Raw genomic sequence first — 27862 nt, 5'->3', positions numbered from 1 at the left:
GGGTGAGCCCACGCTCACATTAGAGAGAGAGAGAGAGAGAGAGAGAGAGAGAGAGAGAGAGAGAGAGAGAGAGAGAGAAGTATTCATTCTATTGTAGAGATAGTACAGAACTGTCACTAGTGAACAATGTAGAGGATTAATGTCAAATCGCACATCGATATACACCCACAAATTGTAAATGAAAAGTGATCCTGCTTGCGATGCTGTAACTGAAAATGCAATACAACTGTACTGAACAGAAGAGCTTTCATTATTTTGGTAGAGATATTTGATTAAAGCTTCCAGGACCCAGAACAGGAACACTTGCAATGTGGAAGAAGTCCATGTCAAGAATGGCTACACAGTTTGTCTGAATAGTAGTCCAGAGACAGCAATTCACACTGACAGCACTTGCAATCTGAACATACACACTATTTCAAATGAAAGGTACAGATATTTTGGAACACCGGATACTTTTGAACTGGTCAAACCAACTGACGTACACACATCAAAAAAAGTTTTGCATCACCCTGGCTCCCAGAACTGAAGGCAGACGTTGACTGTAGATATTGCATCACAGACACAGTCCCTTTGACTTTTCAGAGACGTCACTAAATCCGCCAAAATATGCAAACAACCATGCATGAGCAGCGACTATTAAATGGACGGGGTCCGATAGCTGATCAGTTCCAGTCATTCCACCAGGAAGGAGGTACACGGCTCACGTTGTCTGTAGTTCAACCATGGCTGGATGGTCGATACTGCAGTTCGATCACGTCTGCATTGTTACTTTGTGCCAGGATAGGCTCTCAACAAGGGAAGTGTTCAGGCATCTCGGAGTGAACCAAAGCGATATTGTTTGGACCTGGAGGAGATACAGAGAGACAGGAACTGTTGATGACATGCCTCACTCAGGCCGCCTAAGGGCTACTACTGCAGTGTATGACTGCTACCTACGGATTATGACTCAGAGGAACCTTGACAGCAACACCACCATGTTGAATAATGCTTCTCGTGCAGTCACAGGATGTCGTGTTACAACTCAAACTGTGTGCAATAGGCTGCATGATGCACAACTTCACCCTTGACGTCCATCTTTGGAACCACGACACCATGTAGCGCAGTATGTATGGCCCAACAACATGCCGAATGGACCGCTCAGGACTGGCATCATGTTCTCTTCACCGATGAGTGTTGCATATGCCTTCAATCAGACAATCATCAGGGACGTGTTTGGAGGCAACCTGGTCAGGCTGAATGCCTTAGACACACGGTCCAGAGTGTGCAACAAGGTGGAGGTTCCCTGATGTTTTGGGGTGGCATTATGTGGGGCCGACATACACCACAGGTGGTCGTGGAAGGAACAGTAATGGCTGTACAATACGTGAATGCCATCCTCCAACCGATAGTGCAACCATATCAGCAGCATATTGATGAGGCAATGGTCTTCATGGACAACAATTCGCGCCCCCATCAAGCACATGTTGTGAATGACTTCCTTCAGGATAATGACTTTGCTCAACTAGAGTGGGCAGCATGTTCTCCAGACATGAACCCTATTGAACATGCCTGGGATAGATTGAAAAGGGCTGTTTATGGACGACGTGACACACCAATCACTCAGTTGAGGAGTGGGACAATCTGGACCAACAGTGTCTTGATGAACTTGTGGATAGTATGCCATGACGAATAAAAGCATGCATCAATGTAAGAAGTTGTGCTACTGGGTATTAGAAGGTCTTGTTGTATGGTGGTACAACACACAATGTGTGGTTTTCATGAGCAATAAAAAGGGCGGAAATGATGTTTATGTTGATCTCTATTCCAATTTTCTGTGCAGGTTCCGGAACTCTCAGAACTGAGGTGATGCGAAACTTTTTGTTAAGGTGTGTACAAGGAGCAGTCACATGAAAATGGGACTGATGGGGAAAAAAGTAAATAAACTGTTTATTACATAAAAATCAATCTCTACAACTTTTAAAACATTTATATCACTGTGAGACCAGATGCCTTCATGGAAAAATGTTCACAGCTGCCTACAGAACCATGGTTGCACCCAGGTGTGCACTTCTTTGTCTGAAGCAAACTGACAGCCATAAATGTCCTCCTTCAGGGTTCCAAATATATGGAAATTCCATGGTGAGAGATAGGGACTGCATGGAGGATGTGGGCGGGCCCACATGTTGCCAACATTATTTAGACTAGACAACAGAAGTTTCGCTGGGAAGCTCTTACACATCCACCATACAGTCCAGATGTCTCCCTATGTGATTCGCTTATTTTTGGAGCCCTGAAGAAAGACGTTCGTGGCTGCTGATTTGTTTCAGACAAAAAGGAACATGCTTTGGTACAATCATGGTTCCATAGGCAATCGGAAACATTATTCCATAAAGGCATTGACCACCTTGTCTCACAGTGGGATAAATATATTACCAGTTATGGCAACTACTTTTGAAATAATGAACAGATTACTTACTTTCTTCCATCTGTCTCATTTTCATCTGACTACCCCCTATAACAGTTGGGGTAGTTATAACAAATATACTGAATGACACCTAACAAGATCCAAATACTTGCACAACCCTGTAGAGGAAAGTCAATTAATTAATCTTTCGCTGCTACAGATGTGCTCTCTATATTCTGTGCTAAGTGCTGCATTATTATACCTGTATCGCTCGCCGAATGCTGTGGTCCATTCTGAGAGACGGCATTACGGCTGCTAGGAAACACTTATCACTTGATTTTCAGCAAACTATAAGGTGAAAAAATCTGACTTTTGCACATCTTACAGTCCAATATCTTCCTAAGATAAAGGGTGGAATTTTGTTTCGTTACATGCCATAGTTACTGCACTGCATCAAATTCTGTAAACGTTGCATAAAATTTTAAAGGGACTGCAGAGGTAAAACCACACTGTGTGTGTATGAAATGCAGATAAGATATCGAAATTTCATTTAAAACTGAGGGCACAATGATATCTCATTTCATTCTCAAGGTACTGATTTTTACATCCAATGGATAGCACCATGCGATGCGCCCATTTTCATTCCTGTGCTTCATGAATCGTGTAATTATAACAATCATCAATCATCATATTTCTTAAATGGTTCAAGATATCAAAAACAGTTTTTTTCTTTTTTTGCACACAGACAGACACATATGTTGTGTGATAAACACTTAAAACTTTTTTTTTCCCCTAGGGACATATGCACGTAACTCCTCTGCAGCTGTGAGGGATGGGCAGAATGGGATGTGTAAACACTTCAGTACTGCTTCAGGCAAACCCAGGGACTTTGTTTAAACCTTCTTCGGTATCTGGAGAGCAGTGAGGCATGACGAGTTAACTCGTCTGTGAACCAGAACTTTAACGCTCCAAATGCTCCTCTAGCAAGTGGAGGGTTAGAGTTCTAGTTCACAGATTACGTTACCAGTGAGAGAGGAAGTACGGTATCAAGAGTGGATGACTCTGAATGATTTGTTACCACAGTTTCTGAGAAAAAATGGCCAGCAAATATGGTAAAGTAAGGAAACAAAATAACGATAAAAGAAGTAATGATAGAGTAACGAGGCACACACATTTAATTCGAAAAGTGTACACAATGCCGGTCCTAATGTGCCAACTGACTGGTCGTTTACACATCAGTCCTTGCAAACAGTGGGACTTCCTGGGGCAGGGGCCAGGCTAAAGGACATAACTGAATGGTAGACCCTGGCAGAGGACACAGTAGACAACTACTCATGAGTGTTCATTCAATGTGTGATATTTTTGAGATGAAAGTTGATATTCACTTAGATTCTGGTAGTGAAATATCATTAATCTCACTGGAATTGTTATCAGTAATGAGAAAAAAGCATTATTGTCCCATACTACCAGTAACAGGGGTTTTTGTTATCGAAATTAACAATCAGAAGTGAAAGCAAATTAATCCACTGACTTGCAAATATTTTTCCCTTTAGTCGTCCCTATATTTACTACTTACATTTATGAAAACCAGTGTATTCACATTTTTCTCAAAATCAAATAATTTTTTTTAAGATAAATTCTTTATAAATTTATCCTTACTATTTATTGAAGTGATGAGGAGTGAAGATAATACTGTTTTAGAAGTTTTTGTTGGCATGGTATACCCCTAGATGTTACTCTCACACATACCGCATATCACTTTTCTTCTTCCTTGCTTTCCACACTTCACAGTTTCTGGAAGGTGTTTTCTTGATGGGAAGGGGGGGGGGGGGGGGGGGGGGGGGGGGTAAACCTAAGAAAATCTATTAACAGAGAAGAAGAAACATAAAGAACAAGCTTTAGCTGCTCGGCCCGTCTAATGGCTGGCAGTGTAATAACAGGGTGTCTACGTGGACAAGAAAAAAAAAATTCCCGGATTTTTCCTGGATGAAATTACGTATAAAGCAGGTGAAAATACAATTTCTCCCGGATGAAATTACGTATAAAGCGGGTGAAAATACGTCCGTGTTAAGCAACAGTATACTTTCCCTCGGGCTGTAAAACCTATCAGTCCTTTGAATAGTGAAGGTCTTATACCGGCTGAGGGCGTCCCAGCACTTAAGGAAACTGGAAAAACAATGCATTTGGAAAGATGTTTGATGCGAGACAATATGGACTGATTTTATTTTCGTATTGCGAAAGTATATACACAAATTCCACAAGTTACAGCACAGTAGCTTCCGAAGCCTTAAAATAGAGATTGCGTTGAGCGATGCACTTTTGTCAGCCAGTCATAGCTCATGTCATGTGATCTCGTAAGCGAATGACAGCAGTTATTGAGGCCTACGAGAAAGACAGGCCACGGCGCGTACATTACGAACGTAGGCCGAGCTCGCTCAACTCAGCAAAGTGCGTTTCTACACCGGTTTACGTAACTAAATATGTATGTATGAACGAGAATTGCATCGACTACTGGAATTCACTATTATTAGTCCTACAATGATAAGAAGTCCGTAGGCCTACTAACAGGCTTTAATTTGGCAATTAAAATCATATCAAAATGATTATCAGTTGCGAAAGGCACCACATCTTCTATGAAAGGAGAACTGTTACAAAGAAGAGACTAAATGCTGTAAACGAGCGATTATGCCATTTCTATCGAGAATTTATTTTAAATTTTGTTGTACGAACAGTAATCAGTACGGCTTCATAATAACGGATTCCAGAACAAGATGAAATTCTCGTTAGTATGCACGAACCCGGATGCAAGTTAACAGATTTAAATACGCATTTTGCCCGCTGAGTTAAGGGAACAAGCGAGCTCAGGCCATTCTTCGTGACGTATGCACCGCGGCCTGTCTTTCTCGTGGGCCTCGATCAGTGCATAATACATGTTATGTACTCAACCACTAGCAGCACCATTGTTAAGTAGCACGACCATACGAAGAAGAGAGGTTAATGGGTTAAAGTAATGTAAGTACACTATATCGTCACGTAAAGCTGAACTTTCACATATAATATTGGGCATTAACAATGTGTTGCTGTTTTTTCTCGAAGGGCGTGATTAGGCAGGAACCTAAGAATGCTTCGGAAACTAAACTGCTGTATTTGATGTATTTCATACATATACTTTTGTATTACGCAAAAATGCAGTCCAAATGCTGATGCGAATCAAAGATCTTTCCAAAACACGTTGTTTTTTTGCTGGATTTTGTTTCCTAAAGTGCTCAGAAGTATAAAACCCCTAAACTTTCCATAAGCCGTTTTCCAATAACACTATTTAGTTTTTATTTCGTGATCATAGCTGCAGTGATTTAGGAGAACCTTTACAAAGTGAAGTTTATACTGAGCTGTAGTCAGTGTCATGTTTTCTCGAAGAGTGATGCATCAACTTTTACATTGTTTTTATTTGAAACTCTGAATATACGGTACAACATTTAAACACCCACTGACGTAAGGCTGCGAGCACTCACAACAAGGTCTAGGGATCTTTGAGAGCATTCTGCGTTCTGCCTGACTGGGACTGGAGTGGCAATGAAGGATGGGACAGAATAGGAGTCACCATGGCATCAGCTGGTCAATGCAAAGCGATCCAGTGACTGGATGAAGTGGGAAGAGACATCGCTGTGAGCTGAGGAGGCGAGGTGAGATGACCAAGCCAGCAATCGATCACACGAAAGACGAGCCATCGCTTTCAGCAGCTAACATCGTTACGTGCCTGTTCAAAATCCCAATACCATGAAACGCCGTAGTAATACAGCCGCTGTTACCGTGATTAAATACAAATAAAACAATTGCCGTTTATACACTCAATGCCAAAAAATATAACTTGGTATATGTAAAGAGAAAAAAAACGTCGAGACAGTATTACAGGAAAATAATAGCTGGCAAATAAGTGGTAAACAAAAACATTACGTAAGTTGGTCAATAATTAAAGAAGAAAAGTCTGGAGCAAGAGTCTTGAAATACGAGTTTATTGAGCCGAGTAGCATGTTCTTCAGATGATCATAGACTACCGTGTAGCTAGCACGTTTCGAGTTTTTTTGTGCTCTATCTTTGCAACAAACATTGGCAAATACAGAAGCAGTTACTAGAGCGCACTCCGCAACATCAAAGTTCTCCAGCCATCAGATCACGCAAATCTTCAAGGGCAAACGTTCCGATTCAATGGCCCAAATATACAGACCTAGTCTGGAATGGAAATCCTTAAATAGGTTTTACAAGGCATGTACAAACTGAATTATCATCCAGAGTGTTTCCTTTACTGCAGACTTGATTAGCAGAAAAATATGGAGAGGGGGCTTGCAAGTTCGTCAAAGAACAGCAAGAAAACATAACGTGAAGACAACAATAACAGCTGAACAAGAAACTTCCTGGCAGATTAAAACTGTGTGCCCGACCGAGACTCGAACTCGGGACCTTTGCCTTTCGCGGGCAAGTGCTCTGCCAACTGAGCTACCGAAGCACGACTCACGCCCGGTACTCACAGCTTTACTTCTGCCAGTATCTCGTCTCCTACCTTCCAAACTTTACAGAAGCTTTCCTGCGAACCTTGCAGAACTAGCACTCCTGAAAGAAAGGATATAGCGGAGACATGGCTTAGCCACAGCCTGGGGGATGTTTCCAGAATGAGATTTTCACTCTGCAGCGGAGTGTGCGCTGATATGAAACTTCCTGGCAGATTAAAACTGTGTGCCCGACCGAGACTCGAACTCGGGACCTTTGCCTTTCGCGGGCAAGTGCTCTGCCAACTGAGCTACCGAAGCACGACTCACGCCCGGTACTCACAGCTTTACTTCTGCCAGTATCTCGTCTCCTACCTTCCAAACTTTACTGAAGCTCTCCTGCGAACCTTGCAGAACTAGCACTCCTGAAAGAAAGGATATAGCGGAGACATGGCTTAGCCACAGCCTGGGGGATGTTTCCAGAATGAGATTTTCACTCTGCAGCGGAGTGTGCGCTGATATGAAACTTCCTGGCAGATTAAAACTGTGTGCCCGACCGAGACTCGAACTCGGGACCTTTGCCTTTCGCGGGCAAGTGCTCTGCCAACTGAGCTACCGAAGCACGACTCACGCCCGGTACTCACAGCTTTACTTCTGCCAGTATCTCGTCTCCTACCTTCCAAACTTTACAGAAGCTCTCCTGCGAACCTTGCAGAACTAGCATTCCTGAAAGAAAGGATATAGCGGAGACATGGCTTAGCCACAGCCTGGGGGATGTTTCCAGAATGAGATTTTCACTCTGCAGCGGAGTGTGCGCTGATATGAAACTTCCTGGCAGATTAAAACTGTGTGCCCGACCGAGACTCGAACTCGGGACCTTTGCCTTTCGCGGGCAAGTGCTCTGCCAACTGAGCTACCGAAGCACGACTCACGCCCGGTACTCACAGCTTTACTTCTGCCAGTATCTCGTCTCCTACCATCCAAACTTTACAGAAGCTCTCCTGCGAACCTTGCAGAACTAGCACTCCTGAAAGAAAGGATATAGCGGAGACATGGCTTAGCCACAGCCTGGGGGATGTTTCCAGAATGAGATTTTTACTCTGCAGCGGAGTGTGCGCTGATATGAAACTTCCTGGCAGATTAAAACTGTGTGCCTGACCGAGACTCGAACTCGGGACCTTTGCCTTTCGCGGGCAAGTGCTCTGCCAACTGAGCTACCGAAGCACGACTCACGCCCGGTACTCACAGCTTTACTTCTGCCAGTATCTCGTCTCCTACCTTCCAAACTTTACAGAAGCTCTCCTGCGAACCTTGCAGAACTAGCACTCCTGAAAGAAAGGATATAGCGGAGACATGGCTTAGCCACAGCCTGGGGGATGTTTCCAGAATGAGATTTTCACTCTGCAGCGGAGTGTGCGCTGATATGAAACTTCCTGGCAGATTAAAACTGTGTGCCCGACTGAGACTCGAACTCGGGACCTTTGCCTTTCGTGGGCAAGTGCTCTGCCAACTGAGCTACCGAAGCACGACTCACGCCCGGTACTCACAGCTTTACTTCTGCCAGTATCTCGTCTCCTACCTTCCAAACTTTACTGAAGCTCTCCTGCGAACCTTGCAGAACTAGCACTCCTGAAAGAAAGGATATAGCGGAGACATGGCTTAGCCACAGCCTGGGGGATGTTTCCAGAATGAGATTTTCACTCTGCAGCGGAGTGTGCGCTGATATGAAACTTCCTGGCAGATTAAAACTGTGTGCCCGACCGAGACTCGAACTCGGGACCTTTGCCTTTCGCGGGCAAGTGCTCTGCCAACTGAGCTACCGAAGCACGACTCACGCCCGGTACTCACAGCTTTACTTCTGCCAGTATCTCGTCTCCTACCTTCCAAACTTTACAGAAGCTCTCCTGCGAACCTTGCAGAACTAGCACTCCTGAAAGAAAGGATATAGCGGAGACATGGCTTAGCCACAGCCTGGGGGATGTTTCCAGAATGAGATTTTCACTCTGCAGCGGAGTGTGCGCTGATATGAAACTTCCTCGCAGATTAAAACTGTGTGCCCGACCGAGACTCGAACTCGGGACCTTTGCCTTTCGCGGGCAAGTGCTCTGCCAACTGAGCTACCGAAGCACGACTCACGCCCGGTACTCACAGCTTTACTTCTGCCAGTATCTCGTCTCCTACCTTCCAAACTTTACAGAAGCTCTCCTGCGAACCTTGCAGAACTAGCACTCCTGAAAGAAAGGATATAGCGGAGACATGGCTTAGCCACAGCCTGGGGGATGTTTCCAGAATGAGATTTTCACTCTGCAGCGGAGTGTGCGCTGATATGAAACTTCCTGGCAGATTAAAACTGTGTGCCCGACCGAGACTCGAACTCGGGACCTTTGCCTTTCGCGGGCAAGTGCTCTGCCAACTGAGCTACCGAAGCACGACTCACGCCCGGTACTCACAGCTTTACTTCTGCCAGTATCTCGTCTCCTACCTTCCAAACTTTACAGAAGCTCTCCTGCGAACCTTGCAGAACTAGCACTCCTGAAAGAAAGGATATAGCGGAGACATGGCTTAGCCACAGCCTGGGGGATGTTTCCAGAATGAGATTTTCACTCTGCAGCGGAGTGTGCGCTGATATGAAACTTCCTTTCTTTCAGGAGTGCTAGTTCTGCAAGGTTCGCAGGAGAGCTTCTGTAAAGTTTGGAAGGTAGGAGACGAGATACTGGCAGAAGTAAAGCTGTGAGTACCGGGCGTGAGTCGTGCTTCGGTAGCTCAGTTGGCAGAGCACTTGCCCGCGAAAGGCAAAGGTCCCGAGTTCGAGTCTCGGTCGGGCACACAGTTTTAATCTGCCAGGAAGTTTCATATCAGCGCACACTCCGCTGCAGAGTGAAAATCTCATTCTGGAAACATCCCCCAGGCTGTGGCTAAGCCATGTCTCCGCTATATCCGTTCTTTCAGGAGTGCTAGTTCTGCAAGGTTCGCAGGAGAGCTTCTGTAAAGTTTGGAAGGTAGGAGACGAGATACTGGCAGAAGTAAAGCTGTGAGTACCGGGCGTGAGTCGTGCTTCGGTAGCTCAGTTGGCAGAGCACTTGCCCGCGAAAGGCAAAGGTCCCGAGTTCGAGTCTCGGTCGGGCACACAGTTTTAATCTGCCAGGAAGTTTCATATCAGCGCACACTCCGCTGCAGAGTGAAAATCTCAAGCTGAACAAGGTTTATTACGTTTCTAGGTACGGAGGGATACATAAAAAGCGACATTATCAATGTACTGGATGTCAAGTAAAACCATATTTTAAAATTAAGCTGTTAAATCATTCCTCTACAAGTAAATCAACATGTACGCTGCTACAGAATCTAGACTTTAAATTAAAATCCGTATATGTACGATACAAGGTCTACCAAGTACTAAAGCACTTCAGAAATTTTACACACAGTAGAGCGCCTCAGCTGTAAAGTAACTGGGAGGCCAAGTCGTTCGTAACCGGCAAACTTCATAACTTAGAAATCGTGGATGGGAGACGAGAGCAAGCAACCAATAGCAGCCAGTAGAGAGAGAGAGAGAGAGAGAGAGAGAGAGAGAGAGAGAGAGAGGAGAAGCCTCATGGTAAGGGATAAGCTAGAACGAAAAGGTGGCGAAGCCTTCAGAACTTTGGTCGATCAGCCTTAATATCTTTCGTCTTTATAATTGAGGTGCTGTACTGTACTTGTAAAATTAGCTAGAAACTTGCAACAGGTAACTGGAGTAAGACTGGTTGATACGTCTTGTCATTCATAGTTTCTTAAAAGGTCAACAAATGCAGTGCTACTAATAATATCATAATTAACGCCGATTGTTGCTTGGCAGAGACAGTGTTGTCAAACGTGCCTCGTTCGATTTTCAAATCACACAGTCTGTCAGTAGTCAGTGTGTTCGGCTCACCTGTTGAATTCAGTTCTGCGCACGTGCGGGGCAAAATTTTATAAACTGACAAGGTAGGTAACACTCATTGTGTCATATTTCATTATGCATAATAACGAGGCGCAGCCTTATTTACATCCATCGTTCTCCTTTCTCCAATAAAGGTTGCCCACCAACAACCACTGCGACTGCGCCATGTTGATTGGTTTTCAAGATAGCTGGCTTTCAGATCCAGCATTCAAGGACTGGTTGGGGAAAGTACCTACAGACCTTTATAGTGCTAAATGTGGATTATGTCCAGGGACCCTCATTAACTTCTGTACTATGGGAAGATCAGCTCTTACAAGTCACATGACAAAATCCAAGAAGCACGTCGCGAAAGCAGCTGCCATGAGAAGCACAGCAAGTTTGTATGTCTACACCCGACCGGCGGCGACCACTCCAACCCAGCAGACAGATTCTACATCCACTACCACATCTGCGGATTCAGCTGGGTCAACAACAGTGGTGTTGGCCACTGAAATTGTTGCGCCTCCGCAGAAGGATGTCACTGCAATGTCAAAACCCGGGGATAAACTGAGAGGAATTGATTGAATGGCAATAAAGGACGCAGTAACAAAGGCAGAAATACTGTGGTGTTTGGAGTGCATCGTTTCACACAAGTCACTGCGTAGTTCTGCGAACGACGTGTTGCTTTTCCCCACAATGTTCCCCGACAGTGAAGTGGCCAAGAGCAGCGTTTACAAAAGGACACAATCGGTTATATCGTGCAGTATGGACTAGCTCATTTCTTTGAGTCTGAAATTAAATCTGACCTCATAAACGCATCAAGGATTGTTGTTTGTTTTGACGAATCCTTGAACAAGGTGTGCAAAAAAATCCAGATGGACATTTTAGTGCGTTATTGGGACATTAAAAAAAAAAATCTAGTGTGCACCTGTTACTATGCATCGGCTTTTCTAGGCACTTTGACAGCAGCTAAGCTACTCGAGTCCTTCAAGAAACAAATTCCCAGCAAAGCAATGAAAAAACTTTTACAAGTATCAATTGACGGCCCTAACGTCAACTTCGCGTTCTTAAGGGAACTTAAAATTTTTTTGAAAGAAATTGAAGGAGTAGACACCGTTTTACTGGAAATTGGAAAGTGTGGGCTTTACGTTGTTCACGGCACCTTCAAGTCCGCAATTCAAGAAACACAGTGGATGATAATTCAGTTTTTACATGCCTTGTTCAATCTTTTTAAGGACATCCCTGCCAGAAGGGCTCTGCATATTTCGACAACGGAATCGGAACTGTTTCCCTTAAAGTTTTGTGCGATCCGATGACTGGAGAACGTGGAAGTTGCTGAGCAAGCTCTAGTAATGCTTCCGTTTCTGCGAATATTTGTTGTTAAACTGGAAGAAAAAAAACAAACCAAAATGTGCTAGCTACAGAGTAGTGGAGGATCACCTCAAGGACAAGCTACTTGGTCCAAAAATTGCCTTTTTCAAGACTCTTGCTGGAGACTTGACACCTTTCCTAAAGGATTTCTAATCCGATTGGCCGCTAGCACCGTTCCTCCACTCTGCTTTGACAGAGATAATGGAGACAACGATGACACGATTTGTCCAGTCGACAAAGATCTCGCCGTCAGTTAATTTGGACAAAGAATCCAATCTTTTGGGTGTGAACCACGTCAAGATTGGGTTCACCGTCAAGAATGAATTCAGAAAGTGCAGGTCTCTCACAGCCCTAGAAATTGCTAAGTTCCAGAATGAAGTTGAGGGAGAAATCTCCCTTACACTTTAGGTTGACAAAAGCTGTAAGCTGCTTTGATCCCACAATAGCGTGCAGGGAGGCTGGTCCCAAACGATTTCATTCCTTTCTACAGATTTTGGTGGAGAGCAATTGGATGAACGGTGTATGAGCCGATAAAGCAGAAGTGCAATACGCTTCTGTTGTAAAGAAGAACTGCAAAACAAAATTCGAAACATCCAACAAAAAGGAGCAACGGCTGGATGAGTTCTGGATGAAATGTCTCAAGAACCAGAATGCAACGTGCCACGAGCTTCAGAAGGCAATGGAAATCGCACTCACTTTGTCGCACGGTCAAGCAGCTGCGGAGCGAGGATTCTCGGTGAACAAAGAGGTGAGCAGAAGACTGGTGTACGACGCCGTCAAGACACACGGCGGAGTCCAAGGAGTGCCTATAACAAAGTCCCTTATACACTCTGTAAGAAACTCACGAGATCGATATGCTGAAGACCTCAAAAATCGAAACGACAAGTCATCCAGGAAAAAGGATCATCTGACTAAAAGGAAGATTGTTGACGCAGAAATAAGACAGCTTAAAGAGAAGAAGGCAAAACTTGAGGGGACCATTCAAAATGCTCAGATAGAGCGAGAATCTATTACAGCACGAATCAATGCTCTCGCGCACAGCTCCAAGTGAGTTATTCTCCAAGGTCAATTCCTAAATTACAGTATTTGTTGTTAAACATGGTGCTTCCTTCTAAATTATTTGTAGTATTGTCTAATAATAATGAAAATGTTTCTTTAATAAAATGTTTTTAAAACAAATGAATATGATAGCGTTATTTATTTTAAACTGCTAACTCCCACAGATGTTTAAATATACATTTCAAACAATAGCTTTCGTGATCAAAAAATATTTGAAAAATAAACCTAATTTAAGAAAATAAGTATTAAAATAAAGACCGGAGCTGAAATTTAGCGACACGAAAATCCGAAAAGAAAGGCCTGTAAAAATGCACAAAATATTTTACGGAAAAAAATCTCTTATTATTCTAAAACGAAAGACAGTAATTAAAGGTCTTTAACAACGATTAAACTGCAAGCTTTTGTATTTAAATAAAAAATAATAAAATCAGAAAAATTGAGGAATGGAAGAGGTAAAAGACATACTTGTCCTTACTGAAAGCAATTTTAGAGCGGGGAATATAGTAGCTGCGCTTGACACAGGTTTTCGCTCTAAAACTGGACTAATTTCGTACGAGAGCAAGGTACGGATGTCTCGATACCTGTCGCGTGACTGGTGCTGCCTCTGTTGTCCATTTATAGGATTAGTTAGCAAGAAGTAGTAGCGAACATTAGAGCTGTTCGGAGACGAAGATCCAATTCACCGGCAAAAAAGTAGAAAAGAAGCGAACTGGTATTGCTCTGCATGCCAGAACACTTCGTCTTTTCTATACTACAGAAAAGTTGAAGTGCTCTGGCATGAAGAGACTTGTGACATTGCTCAGTAACATATTATTCACTTTTTTTTAAGGTCAATTATACGTTTTGCCATCGATTGCACAATTTTTTATCTATTAAAGAACAACATTAAATCTGAAAACTAACTTGAAGCTCGGTTTTTTTAAATGTGTGTTACACATTAAGTTATACCAAATACAAATGTGCGGTAAAATTTTAAATAGTGGCATAAATGACTTATCTTCTGGGCCTGAAATTTTTCAAATGACTGATCCTCAAGTGTTACTGGTACATTTTGAATGAGAGTTATAACGTCCTCTGATTTAAGAAATTCACTGCACATTCTCACACGTAACATACATCATCTTGCATGGAAATTTACTTTGAAAGTAACGCTTCTCAAGTCACTATTCGCAATATTTTCCAGTGATCTGTTAGAAATGTAAACAATTGCGATGCAAGCACATTGAATGCACGTTAGTTGTTACGGACGTACTGCACAATCTTCGACCTAAAGCCTTTGACACTTTTCAGTGTCGGCAAACTGGTCTGTGCATTGTGTAAATATTCATTTTCTACGCAACTAAACTTTTATTTTGGTGTTATTCTCTGATTTATGTTTCATTGCTGCAGTATTATTCAGCAGTAGTGGACTAAAGTTCTTTGTCAGCGTATCACATCTTACACGTCAAACCTACAAAAATTTAACCGAAATCTAAAAGAATGAAAAATCCCGGAATTCTAAAAAATTCCCGGATTTTTCCTGGATGAAAAAATTCCCGGGTTTTTCCTGGATCTCCCGGGCCGTATACACCCTGTGTGTGCACAATGGTCTGATTGTCTACCTTCAATGATAATTAGCTAAGGAACAGAACAACACACTGTGCTTTCAGCACAACCTACCTGGCAACATCCTTACAAGCTTTTCAGACTGTTTCTGACCACACTGTATGCGGCCCACCAGCCTATGTCTTTCCTAAAGGAAAGCAGACTGTTACACAGTAGATGTGAGATTTTTTCTTTTCTTTTCCTGCTAAGGATCACATGAAATAACTTATGTCTTCTTTTTCTCTCCTTTCTTTCTTTCCAATAGTTTCCATTCTCTTCCTATGTTTTTTTCTTTTTTTCTTCTGCCCCTATTGTGCCTTTCATCTTCTTTGTTTTCATCTGGCAAACCCTTAAAACCTTTTATTTTTATTTTGAACTTTTCTCTTTCTCCTATTTCTTCCTCCATTATTTCCATTTACCTCAGGACTGTTTTAACTTCTCCGATAAAAGTCGCCAATGATTTTGTGTTTCTGTCAAAGTTAAAAATTACAATTATTATTATTATTTTCATCTAGCCTTTGTAGGCTTCCACAGAATACAACCCTCTCTTCCTCAATGTTTCTAATACTTGTTCTGTTTTTTGGTAAACTCCTTTATTACTTCTTAATTTCCATTTCCCACTGTCATATTTTTGTCCCAAGCTGTGGGAAAACCAAGATGATTACTTGCGGAAAATTGTCCGCAATTTATAGGCACTTTTAAAGAATTTTTACCATGAGATGGCTAATCCATCAGCAAGGGTGACGAATTAGGTTAGATTTTGCCAATATTGTTCAGACAAATGTGCTACATGAGCTCAAATGATTTCAGAGTTCCAAGTTATATTAAATGAGCTGCCTCATTTGTCTACAGGTCTTCACCAATGGAGCTAATAAATAGAAAATTTATCAGAGAAGTGCTGTTAAAATTATTTAAAAGGCCAAAAGATACTATCCAACATAGGAATGATGTACATTAATGTGTGGAAAAGGAATTGAAGAAAAGTTCTCAAATTAGAGTAAATGAACACTTCTGTAAAACTGCAACACCAAATTACAAGATGGGCAACATGATGTTGATTAAAGCTTTTCACCCAAATTCTAATTTAAAGAAGGAAGCTACCAAATTTTTTCACAAATATGTAGGTCCATATACGGAGGTTTGTATTCAACATCCAAAGGCAGGGTTTCTTGTAGTCCTTCAAACAGTGGACAAGAAATTACACAAGTTGGTACAATAAAAAGATTTATAACTTAAAAAAATGATTTCAGGGGAGTTCATATTCTGTATGAACCATGCAGTGTGACCCCAGCAAGAACCCCAAGTTGTCCATTATAATTTTTCCAAGTTTGATTGGCATACAATGGTCTCTTCCTTGCTTATTATCCTACCTTCTTTAAATTTCATTTCTTCCATTAGCTTATCAGTAAAAGTCAGGTACTAAGATATTAGTTACACTTTTAGTAACTGCCGCAGCGTCTACAAAAATCCATCAACAGAAATGGTGATTATGTCGAAAAATAGCTAAATGTTGAAGCTGTAAACTGATGTAAACCATTGTAGAAATAAACAGGTCTATGTACTTGTAAAAAATAGGAGACCTTACTTTTGGGATTACCCTCGTACTAAAACCGTGATCATGTTGTATACATAGCTGCTGCACCCTGCACCCAATAGACCTCATGGACAGTAAACACAGATTTTGAGGCCAGTCTGATTTAGGAGCAAAGTTTTCTTGCTCTGGTAGGAAATGAGTAAATGACCAAAAAGGTAAAAGACACACTATTTTGTACCCCTTGCTACAGATGACACAAAAATAAAAATGTTGGGTTCAGAAAATTTTAAAAACCAAAACTGAATATACACAACCTTCCATACTCAAATAATTGAGAATGATAATATATGCAAATCTCAAATCAGTCAATGCAAAATTCTGCTGAAAATTTTACTTTGATTTGTGAGTATTACTAAAGAAAGATAAAAGGTTTTCCTATACTAACCTTCTTTTTATTTCTAGGGCTTTGTCTAAATCATCATTATTTAGGGCTTTTCGAAATTCCTTTAGCAAGATTTGCTCAGTTGCTGGGACCTTATCTACATATTGCACTTCACGTGTCTTTGTTTTTGTTTCCTGAGAAATCTGTGGAATTACAAAAGGGGCAGTTCTTCCTTTCTGTTCTAGGAATGTACCCAGTGTGAACAGGAATTTATCAGTTGGCTGCACATCCTCTTCTTGCATCCTTGTCCAAAGTCCAAGAGCTTTGTCCACATCTTCATTATTACCTGTAACAATGATTTTTAAATCATTCAGCTAGTAGATTGCAGCCTGAAGATTTGTCATTTTACTATGATGATAAACTCAAAGACATGAGAAGAAAAGTTAAAGAATATAGCCTTTTGGAAAGATAAGGAATCCCCTATGCTAAAGATGGATATCCAGCATTACAATCTGGGCAAAGTAGTCAGAAAAAAGACACCAATAAACACAATTATTCATCAGCAGATAAATGATCAATGGAATTACATAAATGCTACAGAATGCCTATATTCGAAAGTGTCATCCAGCTCTACTTGACTGTTAGCTGCTGTTTCATCTTTAAAATAAGTAATAAGTATACTGCTGATTTAATTTCTTATGTCTGATGAAACTCTACAAACAGTTACAGAATTCAACTATTACTCAACAGATTAAAACTGTATTACTATGCGAGTGTCAACTAGAGTCCAGTCTTTCATCTCATTCCTGCATGTAGTTTTAGTCTACTAGGAAGGTTTTTATGCACATGTGTGCATATACTCTGATGACAAAGGAAAGTTTTAAAGCAAAGCTGCAATGTTCAACACTTAAATTGTCTACACATTGTTGAATGATTATTTATCATTAGAGAAAGAAATTATCATCAATTATTTGTAGAAAAATAAAAATATCTAATTTAAATATCTGCAGCTCCTCTGGAGATATCAATAAAGAGTAAAGAACCAGATCAGATGATTTTAAACTAAGAGCTCATGCACTATTTGTCATTTGAATTTTATTTTGTGAAATACATTAGTTTGTGAAAAAACTGTTCTCAGGAGTTGTGTTTTCTTTTATAATTGTAATCCAAAATGTATAAGCAGCAGTTACCTATCAGGACAAAGAGACAAATATACATTTGTTTAAAGAAAGGAAAGGAGATTAGAGTTTTAAGTTAATTGACAACAAGTTTACAAGTGGATCACAAAATTTGACTGAACAATGATGGACCAGGAAACCATCCATGGACTTTTCAAATGATGGATCCTGACACTCACTCAAGGTGAGTAAGAAAAACCGAAGACCACATGGAAAGACAAGGATCTCAATTCTGTTTCTCCCAAACATTAGTCCATGGAATTAACCAGGGGCAACATGTTTCTGATTGGAAAAGAAGGTTCGAAGATGTAAGGAGCTATCATGACAGCACAAATTGGAAGAACAAAATAGGCAGAAAGGAGTCTGCAGGGATGATAGGATTGCAGCCAAGACTTACTTTCAAGAATAGTAGCAACGAACAGTAGACATTCAAAACAATCAAAACATAGCTTTGCTCAAAATAAATCACAGAACGCAAAGTAAAGTGGTATATGAAAAGAAGACAGAAGGAAAAGACAAATGTGGAAATGGGTAAAATAATGATCATGTGCAAAACAGAAGTCAAATGACTGCATTAATGAAACACACATTTACTAGTGGATGACCAATGCTAGAACACATGTAACCTATCAAATGACATGAGAGTTTTGCCAATGATATATAAATGATATACCACCAACAAGCAGTAACCTGTTGGCAAGTGATCTGCAGAAGTGCTTGTTACAAATTTTGCCATCATTTTGAAGTAGTCTTCTGTCCACCTGTTCTATTTAAAACACACAGTCCATATCATACCTTATAATTTAGAATGTTTTTTACTCTCCCCTGCTCCTTTCACACTCCCTCTTTCCATTCTTTCTAATATTTTAGAGCCTCGTTTCACAACCTAGGATTCCTTTATACAGTTTAATTATTATCTCTGATCCAAAAATTACTTACATATGAGTTCAAAATTTTCAAACCAAATAAGTACTTTTTATCTTTTTTCTGTGTGTCTCTTTGGGAGTGAACAATGAGGTGATGTAGATGATGAATACTTAAGAAGAATACTACTGTTACAGAGAAGAGCAATAAGATTTACACATGGGATCAGCCACAGAGATTCATGATATGAAGTTTTTGTGCAGCACAAATACCTAGTAATGTATTATCAGTACATAGTTAAATTAATTACATCAGCAGAAGTTATGAAGTTCATAAATGTACATGATGACAATACCAGGAAAAGATTTAAGTATTTCCAAAAAAGAACATTAAAACTGGCAGACAGAAGCCCACACATAAATGGTTTGATGTGGTTTCACAAACTACCAAATTCTCTAAGAGCATACATGGGGAAATGCTTTTAACAACAAATTAAAGTATTTTCTGCAGGAAAGTGTTGATATTCATTCAATGAATTTGAAAACACTGATTGTAACATGAGACTGTAGCATATCAGCTGTAATGTAAAAAATGTACAAAATAGATATAAGGTGCAACACTTACAGTATATAATATATTTTGTAGGTGTAATTAGTGTTGTGCTATTATTTCTCATGTTTGCAAAAGCCATCATGTTGATGGTTCTATGCAAAGAAAATGTTAATAAATAAAGAAAAGTGGTTCTTCCCCATCCCTTGCAGCACTTTCAACATTACCCTTTCTTTGTCCATTCCTTATTCATCACTCTCTGGACGAAAGGCTTAATTATAAGGTACAAAATCTTAAAAATCAAATGTTGTATTTCTCATTTGTGGGTAAGTTAAGCTCAGAATTGGTGAAAGTTGACTAATCTGAGTGTAAAAATACTGATCATTGTCATTCAAATAAGTTACCAGTCATCATAATATACTTACAATATGAAAGTAATAATTGATAAAAGATTGCTGACCGATCAATGTATGAAAGGTCTCTAGTAGCTTCTATCAATCCTTCAAGTGTACTAACTTGACCATCTTGTCTGTAGCGCTCACATGCATTGGACAGTCTCTCAGTTCGATAGCGTAGGCCTGGGGTCTGCAAAAAATTAGTTTAAAAATGAATTACAATGTCTACCATTCTGTCAGTGTTTCATTACCTCTATACATATTCTACATGTAAAGTCTTCTGTTGTATTGTGCCAGCCTTGCAGCTTGACTGGGGGTGAGAAGTTGAGCCAGGTGGAGTGGAGGTGGGGGAAGAGAGAAAGGAGGTGTGAATTTGGAGAGAGGGTTGGAGGAGAAGGGTTGACAGCTGAGAGCAAGAGGCAGTAGGTGCATGGGATAAGAATGTGGCACTAGCACTGGAGAACTTATTCTTGCAGTAGGCAGGGGGAGCCATATGTAATCCATGATGACGTGAAGGTGTGGACTGGGAGTAGAGACATAATATAGCAAGAGGAAACTGCGGGGAAGAGGTTGTCAGTGCAAGATGGCTGAAGTTAGGGCCCTGGAGCACAGACAGGAGTGCCTGTGAGACAGGGCCAGCTGAGATTGAGACTGGGGGGCTTATGGCGCACGTTCAATGACAACTCTCACCTATGTAATTCAGAGAACCTAATGTTGGGGGAATGGATCCACATGGCAGGTTGTGAAGCAGCTGTTGAAACTGAGTAACATGTGCTTAACAATGTGTTCTGCAAATGGGTGGTCAACTCTGATTTTGGCCATAATCTGGGGGTAACCATTTCTTAAGGCGAACAGCTGGTTCATGCACAATGCTGTCCAGAAATTATGGCTGAGCTGATATGACATGACTGCTTTCACAGGTGGCCCTGTGTCTGATATGGTAAGATAACCCTGTAATGAGAGTGGAATAAGATGTGTGTGTACAAATTTTTTCAAGCAGCAATCGGAGGATGTCTGATGTCATTTACAACCTGACTATTGCACATGTGCAGACAATGAAGGACTTCCAACTGCAAGTGATTTTTGCACTGCTTGAACAAATATCCTGTTATTTCATTGTTTGGTCATCTGTAGAGCTAGATGTCAATGCATAATTTCTTTTAATGCCATGTTGGATTCCATCATTCTGAAGCTGAAGTGCTGTATTTGGTAGTTAACGTATTATAACTTGCATGCTAAGAAAATGCCATGCTTAGATGCACTCACATATAAAAGATATACTGAATTCGTTGTGTTTTTGGCACCGCAGGACATAGAAGAAGACAGGAAATATGACATTGGTGTACAAATGTGCTACAGTTAATCTATCTTTGTATAAAGGTGGCATAATTCAATACTGTAAAGTAGTAAGGCACAGATACTATACTTGTACATATAGCATAGTCATGAAAACCAACAGAAAGCACATCAAATAAGAACACTGTGACTTCACACCAAAACAGTGTCGAAAAATGCATTTTCCCTGCACTGTTACTTATCTTTTGCTTCTCCCAATTATTTTCCAAAAAGGTATGCATATCTTCATGCACACAATGGATGGATATGATGGATGTCATGAAAGATTACTAATGACTTGGCATGAGACAAACACACACACACACACACACACACACACACACACACACACACACACACACACACAAAGTAGCAAATAGAAATGGTGACATAGTTAGAGATGGTGTACATTAAGAACATAAAATCCTCCTCCACCACCACCACCACCACCACCACCACCACCAACAACAACAACAACAACAACAACCAAGCAAACAAACATTCATTCATGAGGAATTTGCATGAATGATTACTTATCCCAGTTATTGTTGCATTTGCTAATGTCATTTCTTTGATATAACATGTAAAAAATAAAGATTCATTTCGAAAAAAAGCAATTAGCCTTTAGAATTATAACTAAAAAGGAAAAGACCATGTATTTTGTTTTTGTTGGCAAGTTTTACACTTGAATTCCTTGTTGAAAATGACTATTTTTATAAATACAAAGATTTCTGCTGCATGAACATGGAGATTTATTTTATGCATTTTACTTTACGTTGGGCATTCACTGTACTGTTGTTACTTCCACCAGACTTAGATGTTCTCAGTATGTAGACATGCCAAGATGTGAAGATTGGAATATGTTGGCTTTGGAGTGGTCATTGCTCTCATGGCTCTTTTCTAAATGAGATCATTGTCTCAGCTAAATGAAGAGAGTAAGGAGAAGCCTGTAATATACTTTGTTCTTTGTTGCAACTGAATAATGTGGGTTTGCCATTCTAGTATAATCTAGATCCAAGAGTCTAAAACTATCTCGTTATCAACACTAGGTACACATCAGAAACATTAGTTTAGATATTAAATATCAGAGTAGTAGTTCTGCAGAGTATCAAGTTGAAATCAATCTGCTGCCTTACATCAGTACTCCTACAGGAAACCAAGGTTGTAGAGCAGTAACATCACAGAAATAACACTCTTAGAATGTGATTTAAAGTTTTTTTCATTCTTTTATTAGTGTCTAATGATGAAAACAAGTGACAGGTAAGGGGATAATGGTATAAAAGGTGCTCACAAAATATATCTCACATATAATATATGAAAATTGTATTATGATGATAAAACCTATAGGTTGTCAATCAATAATATACCAAAGATTGAAATTTCTAATTTAAGATGTATATGTCCCTAACTTTAGAATAACGTGAGGCCTAGAGGAGGTAGTCCACGTGAGTACAAATGTGTCTTGTAAACAAAATGATTTATTCAACACAACTGACCAATTTAAACCACTCAGTAAACATGTACTAACATTCATACTGAGAAAGTTCAACAAGAACTGTGGAATATCGTAGCATAAACTGACAGCCTCAGGAGGAAGTAATACTCCATTTTGGTTGATCAATGAGCCCAAGGATGGAAAAAAAAATCAGCTTTATAAAAGCAATTTTTTAGCACACTGAGAAAAATAACTTCAACATTCTGAAATATGACTAATGGTTTTTTTGGCTAATAATGTGCAAATAAAATAAAATAAGGGAATTAAAATAAGTCAAAATAACAAATAATTTTACTTCTGTCTAATGTAACTACATAAACATATTTAAATTCTGTTGACAGTTTCCAAATACAAAAGTCTGATTTGTTTTCATTGGATAGGAGAGCTGTCTCACTGTATACACTCAGCTTTGCACATGAATGCCTCTGCTGTTTTGTGAGATTGGCAGAATTTCCAATGCCATAGTCTGGCTGCTGCTTTAAGTTGAAAACCACCAGAGACCACAACTTGAACAGCTGCTTAGAAATTGCAGAAAGCATTGTTCAAATGCAGCTTTTGTTTTGTGCACACACGTGACAGTTTAAAATTGTTGCTCGGACAAATCTTGTTGTAGTCCACAGCTTGGAGAAAGGATTCATCCAGAAGCTACTAAGTTCTCAGTCAGAGGACACAGAAAACAGTGCAGTCATCATAATGTGGAAATGGAGCGATTTATCTGACACCAAAAACATCGACATCACTGATTTTTGAGCCAAGGCTGGAAGTGTTTCCAAAATGGTTACGATTATAAACTGTTCATGTGCTGCTGTGGTTAAAACAGGCCATGCGTGGCAAAATGGTACCATCCAAAACCGGCACCAAGGCAACAGTGCTGCACCACAGGTCGCAGGTGAATGGGGTGAATGACGGCTGCAGACATGTATAAGGACAAATAGATGTGCAACTGTTGAGCAACTCACTGTCCAGATGAACCAAGGGGCTACCAACAGTGTCTCCTCAATGACCATTCACTGCACATTGCTACATATAGGCCACAGCACCAGGCGCCTGGTTCAAGCACCCATGCTGACTGCTATTCATTGGCGAAGCAGGCAAAAATTTGCACACCAGCACTGCAACTGGACTGGTGACAGGTGGCCTTTTCAGATGAATCACATTTTATGCTCCATCAGTGGCCAATGGCGTGTAAAGCATGAAACTTCTGAAAGTAAACACACTACAACAGTTGTCAGAAGGGTCGAGGCCAGAGGAGGGGGCATTATTGTCTAGGGAATGTTTCTGAAGCATTCTTTCGATGATCTTGTCCTTCTGAAAGACACAATAGATCGATACAAGTCTGTATCCATCCCTGGGGACCATGCCTACCCCTACATGCAGTGTGTTTTATTTTGGCACAATGGCATCTACCAGCAGGACAATGCAATGACACAGAAGGACACAGCTCGCAGTTACAAGTGTGGTTCAAAGTGCACTAGCGTTAAGTTCACCGTACTCCCTGGACTTAAACATAATCAAGAATCTGTTGGACCACATCAATGGCATGACTGCGGCAAAAGGTTATTATTCAGTCTTTTGACAGGTGGTCACAGTAATGTGTCTGGACCACATAATCACTATTATGCAACTGTGAAATGCCTTAAAGAGAAACATTCTTCTGTAAAAAGCCAATGTTCAAGGGAGATTTTTTTTAATTTATTAAAATCATCATCTTTTTCAAGAAATAGTTACAAAAAGTGAAAATTTACAAGCCTATCATTAGAATATAAATGCATTCTTTCAATTTCAGTACACAAAGAGATACTAACCTCAAGTATTTTTCGTGCAGCACGGACACGACCACACTCCACAAATGCAAACACCAGGTCATACAAACTATTAATTTCACCGTGAACTTTAGTGCTTAGATCAGTCAAGTGCTGAAGCATATCCGGATTCTCAGATTGTATAAGACGGCGAGCCAGCTCATTTTTCCATGGAGTACATGAATGGTGTTCAACACACCATTCAAAAGCCTGCATTGCTTGTGGAACGTCTTCTCTAAATAAAAATTGTAATTAAAAAGTATAATTAATATGTTTTAGCATCATAGATGTATCCTTTGAACATTACAAATTCACCAACATAAATAATACAACAGAAACTATTAGAAATTTTATTCTAAGTAATTTGAATTTGGTCACTGTACCTTACTATGCAGGACTTTACAAGAGGTCCCAGCATGATATTGTTAAGTTCAATGAATTTGTTTTCTGCCAAAGTTTCTAGCAGTAGTTTCACATCATCTGTACGACCTTCTTCGGCAAGAGTATTAAGCATTCTCCATGCTGTTGCATTATACACAAATGTCTTCTCCGGTGCTTTACTTTCACGTGGTAATTCTTTAAGATATCTTAGGGCATCTGCAGCAGAGGCCAAGAGTCAAATAAGAGAGCAGAAATAAGACTTAAAAATAATAATTATTACACATATCTCTATAACATATATCAAAACTAAGGGGAAGTTTTCTATAATATTCAATGTGATAAATGACAGTTAAACATTTGTTAATTGTATGAGACACAGAAAATTTATGAGAATTATTCACAGATGCAAGAGAAAAACCACACAGCTAAAGCTGACATAGCATCTACTGAAATGATATCTAACTATTCCTTCCATGGTTATTCATATATTACACAGGGTAATACTTCATTTGCAAAACACTGGAAGAACCAGGTATGTATTAACCGGTCAATTATCTTTGCGTATCAAGGTTGAAGAGTAATGACTGAATAAATGACGGCATAGGTTTTTTTTATGTAAACACAGTAGTGTAATGCAGAGTTCTTTATGATTCTAAAGGATGCTAAGATGGCAACCCATCACAATCAGTGTACTGCAAGCAGAGGTACATTCACTATGAAAACTATTTATTTTCTTTTGATTAGTGCTTAATGCAAAATCAACAATGACCTGATACCTAACAGAGCACTAATACAAACAGGACAAAATGGAAAAAGGATGGTGGTGAAAATTATGGATTTATTTCAATGCATGACACTGAGGTCTTTAGCACCCATACTGAACTGTTATGAGACAAGGGTATTAAGCATTCTCCATGCTGTTGCATTATATACAAATGTCTTTTCAGGTGGTTTTCTTTCACTTGGTAATTTTTTAAGATAGCTTAGGGCATCTGTATCAGTGGATAAGAGTCAAATAAGAGAGCAGAAAGGTAGTGAGAGACAGGAAAGATAAGGCATGGAAGATTTGTTTTTATACAAGGCTGGGAGGATAATTATGGTCAGTGAATGCTTCAGTGAGACTCTTGGTATATTTTGAGAGGGACTGCTTGTCACTGCAGATACGATGACCACGGGAGGCTAGACTGTATGGAAGGGACTTCTTGGTATAGAATGGATGGCAGCTGTCGAAGTGAAGGTATTGCTGGTGCTAAGTAGGTTTGATATGGATGGAGGTACTGATGTAGCCATCTCTGAGGTTGAGGTCAACATCTAGGAAGGTGGCTTGTTGGGTTGAGTAGGACCAGGTGAAGCAAATGGGGGAGAAGTTACTGAGGTTCTGGAGGAATTATGTGGATTGTGTGTCCTCACCTTCAATGCAGATAGCAAAGATGCCATCAATGAATCTGAACCAGGTGAGGGGTTTAGGATTCTAGGTTTTTGGGAAGGATTCCTCTAGATGGCCCATGAATAGGTTGGCGTAGGATGGTGTCATGCACGTGTCCATAGCTGTACCCCGGATTTGTTTGTAGGTAATGCCTTCAAAGAAGAAGTAATAGTGGGTGAGGATATAGTTGGTCATGGCGACTAGGAAGGAGGTTGTTGGTTTGGAATCTGTCAGGCATTGGTAAAGGTAGTGTTCAATAGCAGTAAGGCCATGAGCATAAGGGATGTTAGTGTAAAGGGGGGTGGCATCAATAGTGACGAGTAGGGCACAGTGAGGTAAGGGGACAGGCACTATGGTGAGTCAGTGGAGGAAATGGTTGGTATCTTTTATATAGGGGGTTAGGTTCCGTGTAATAGGTTGAAGGTGTTGCATCTATGAGAGCAGAGATTCCCTCAGTGGGGGCACATTAACCAGCCACAATAGAGCATCCTGGGTGGTTGGGTTTACAGGCTTTGGACGCACATAGAAGGTGGGGGTGTGGGGAGCGGTAGGGGTGAGCAGAGAGATGGACTTCATAGAGAGGTTCTGGGATGGGCCTACGGATTTGAGGAGTGACTGGAGATCCTGCTGGATTTCTGGGATGGGGTCACTGTGGCAAGGTTTGTAGGTGGATGTGTCTGACAGCTGGCGAGTCCTTCTGCCAGATATTCCTTGTGTTTCAGAATAACAGTGGTGGAGCCTTTATCTGCAGGTAGGATTATTAGGTCGGGATCAGCTTTTAGATGGTGAACTGTGGTTCTTTCTGGGAATGTAGGGCAAGTTTGCATGTTGAGGGATTTGGGGAATTATGGTGAGGCAAGGTTCAAGGCCTCCATATAACCTCCCAGCTACACACAGCTGCCATACCCTCTTTCCACCTCGTCTCTGTGTGCTCCCCAACAGCACGTCACTGTCCGCCATACCTACCCTATTCTCCCTCCCCCTCCCCACCCCAGTCTCCTCCTTACTCCCACACAGTCACCACTCCCATCATGCACTTAAGCTGCTGCTCGCAGTGTGGCCTCAGTTGCCTGAGACTGCAGTCGTGTGTGTGAGTTGCGTTTGTATGAGTGTGTGTGTAAGTGTGTTTTTGTTGTCTAATTTTGATGAAGGCCTTGCTGATTGAAAGCTATATTTGTGGCAGTCTTTTTGTTGTGCCTATTTGCGACTCAGCATCTCCGCTATATGGTGAGTAGCAATTTTCATTTTCATAATACTGTCATATTTGAAATACCTAATCCATAAACTGGTGAGTCCTCTTAGCCAGAGTAAGAAGTCATGAGTCAGAGGACAATGACCTACACAGAGATGGGTTGGTGCCACTTCACACCGTGTCACAACTAGAAGGAAGATTGCCATCGCTAGGCTGTTGGTTTTACTGACACCTTATTTTCAGATACTTCTGCCCAGTCTGACTCCCAACGGCTTTTGATCTCCTGAGTCAACAATGAGCAAATAGTCTGCAGGCAGACAGCGTATTTTATGCAGTGTGCCTCTGGCAAGTTTTCATGGCTTCCCCATTTCCCTGGGTTTCGACATGTCCTGGTGTCCACCAGAATACTACTTCCTACTCAAGCTCTCCTGATAATCTCTCACATTACTGACAACTTAATGGAATGGTTTACAGAACTCAAGAACACATGCCATGATCTTCATTTGTTCTCTTTCATAACACAAAGGAATATTGCTCTAGTGAACTGAAAAGG

The 27862-nt window shown here is 40.7% G+C and overlaps 1 protein-coding gene across 1 annotated transcript in view; it reads right to left on the bottom strand.

The window, feature by feature from the left end:
* The window catches only part of LOC124619313 (leucine-rich PPR motif-containing protein, mitochondrial), a 200162-nt gene that overhangs the window by 37323 nt on the left and 134977 nt on the right, over window positions 1-27862 (bottom strand). The window contains exons 13-16 of the mRNA XM_047145621.1: window positions 24694-24907; window positions 24314-24545; window positions 19709-19868; window positions 16756-17038 (exon numbers count right to left, since the gene is read on the bottom strand). Of these exons, the coding sequence (XP_047001577.1) occupies window positions 16756-17038; window positions 19709-19868; window positions 24314-24545; window positions 24694-24907 (889 nt within the window). The remainder of the gene's footprint in view (window positions 1-16755; window positions 17039-19708; window positions 19869-24313; window positions 24546-24693; window positions 24908-27862) is intronic.

The sequence above is a fragment of the Schistocerca americana genome, chromosome 6 (assembly GCF_021461395.2).
Source record: "Schistocerca americana isolate TAMUIC-IGC-003095 chromosome 6, iqSchAmer2.1, whole genome shotgun sequence".
Classification (NCBI taxonomy): domain Eukaryota; kingdom Metazoa; phylum Arthropoda; class Insecta; order Orthoptera; family Acrididae; genus Schistocerca; species Schistocerca americana.
Note: the sequence above shows the minus strand (reverse complement) of the source record. Positions and strands in the feature narration are given on the sequence as shown.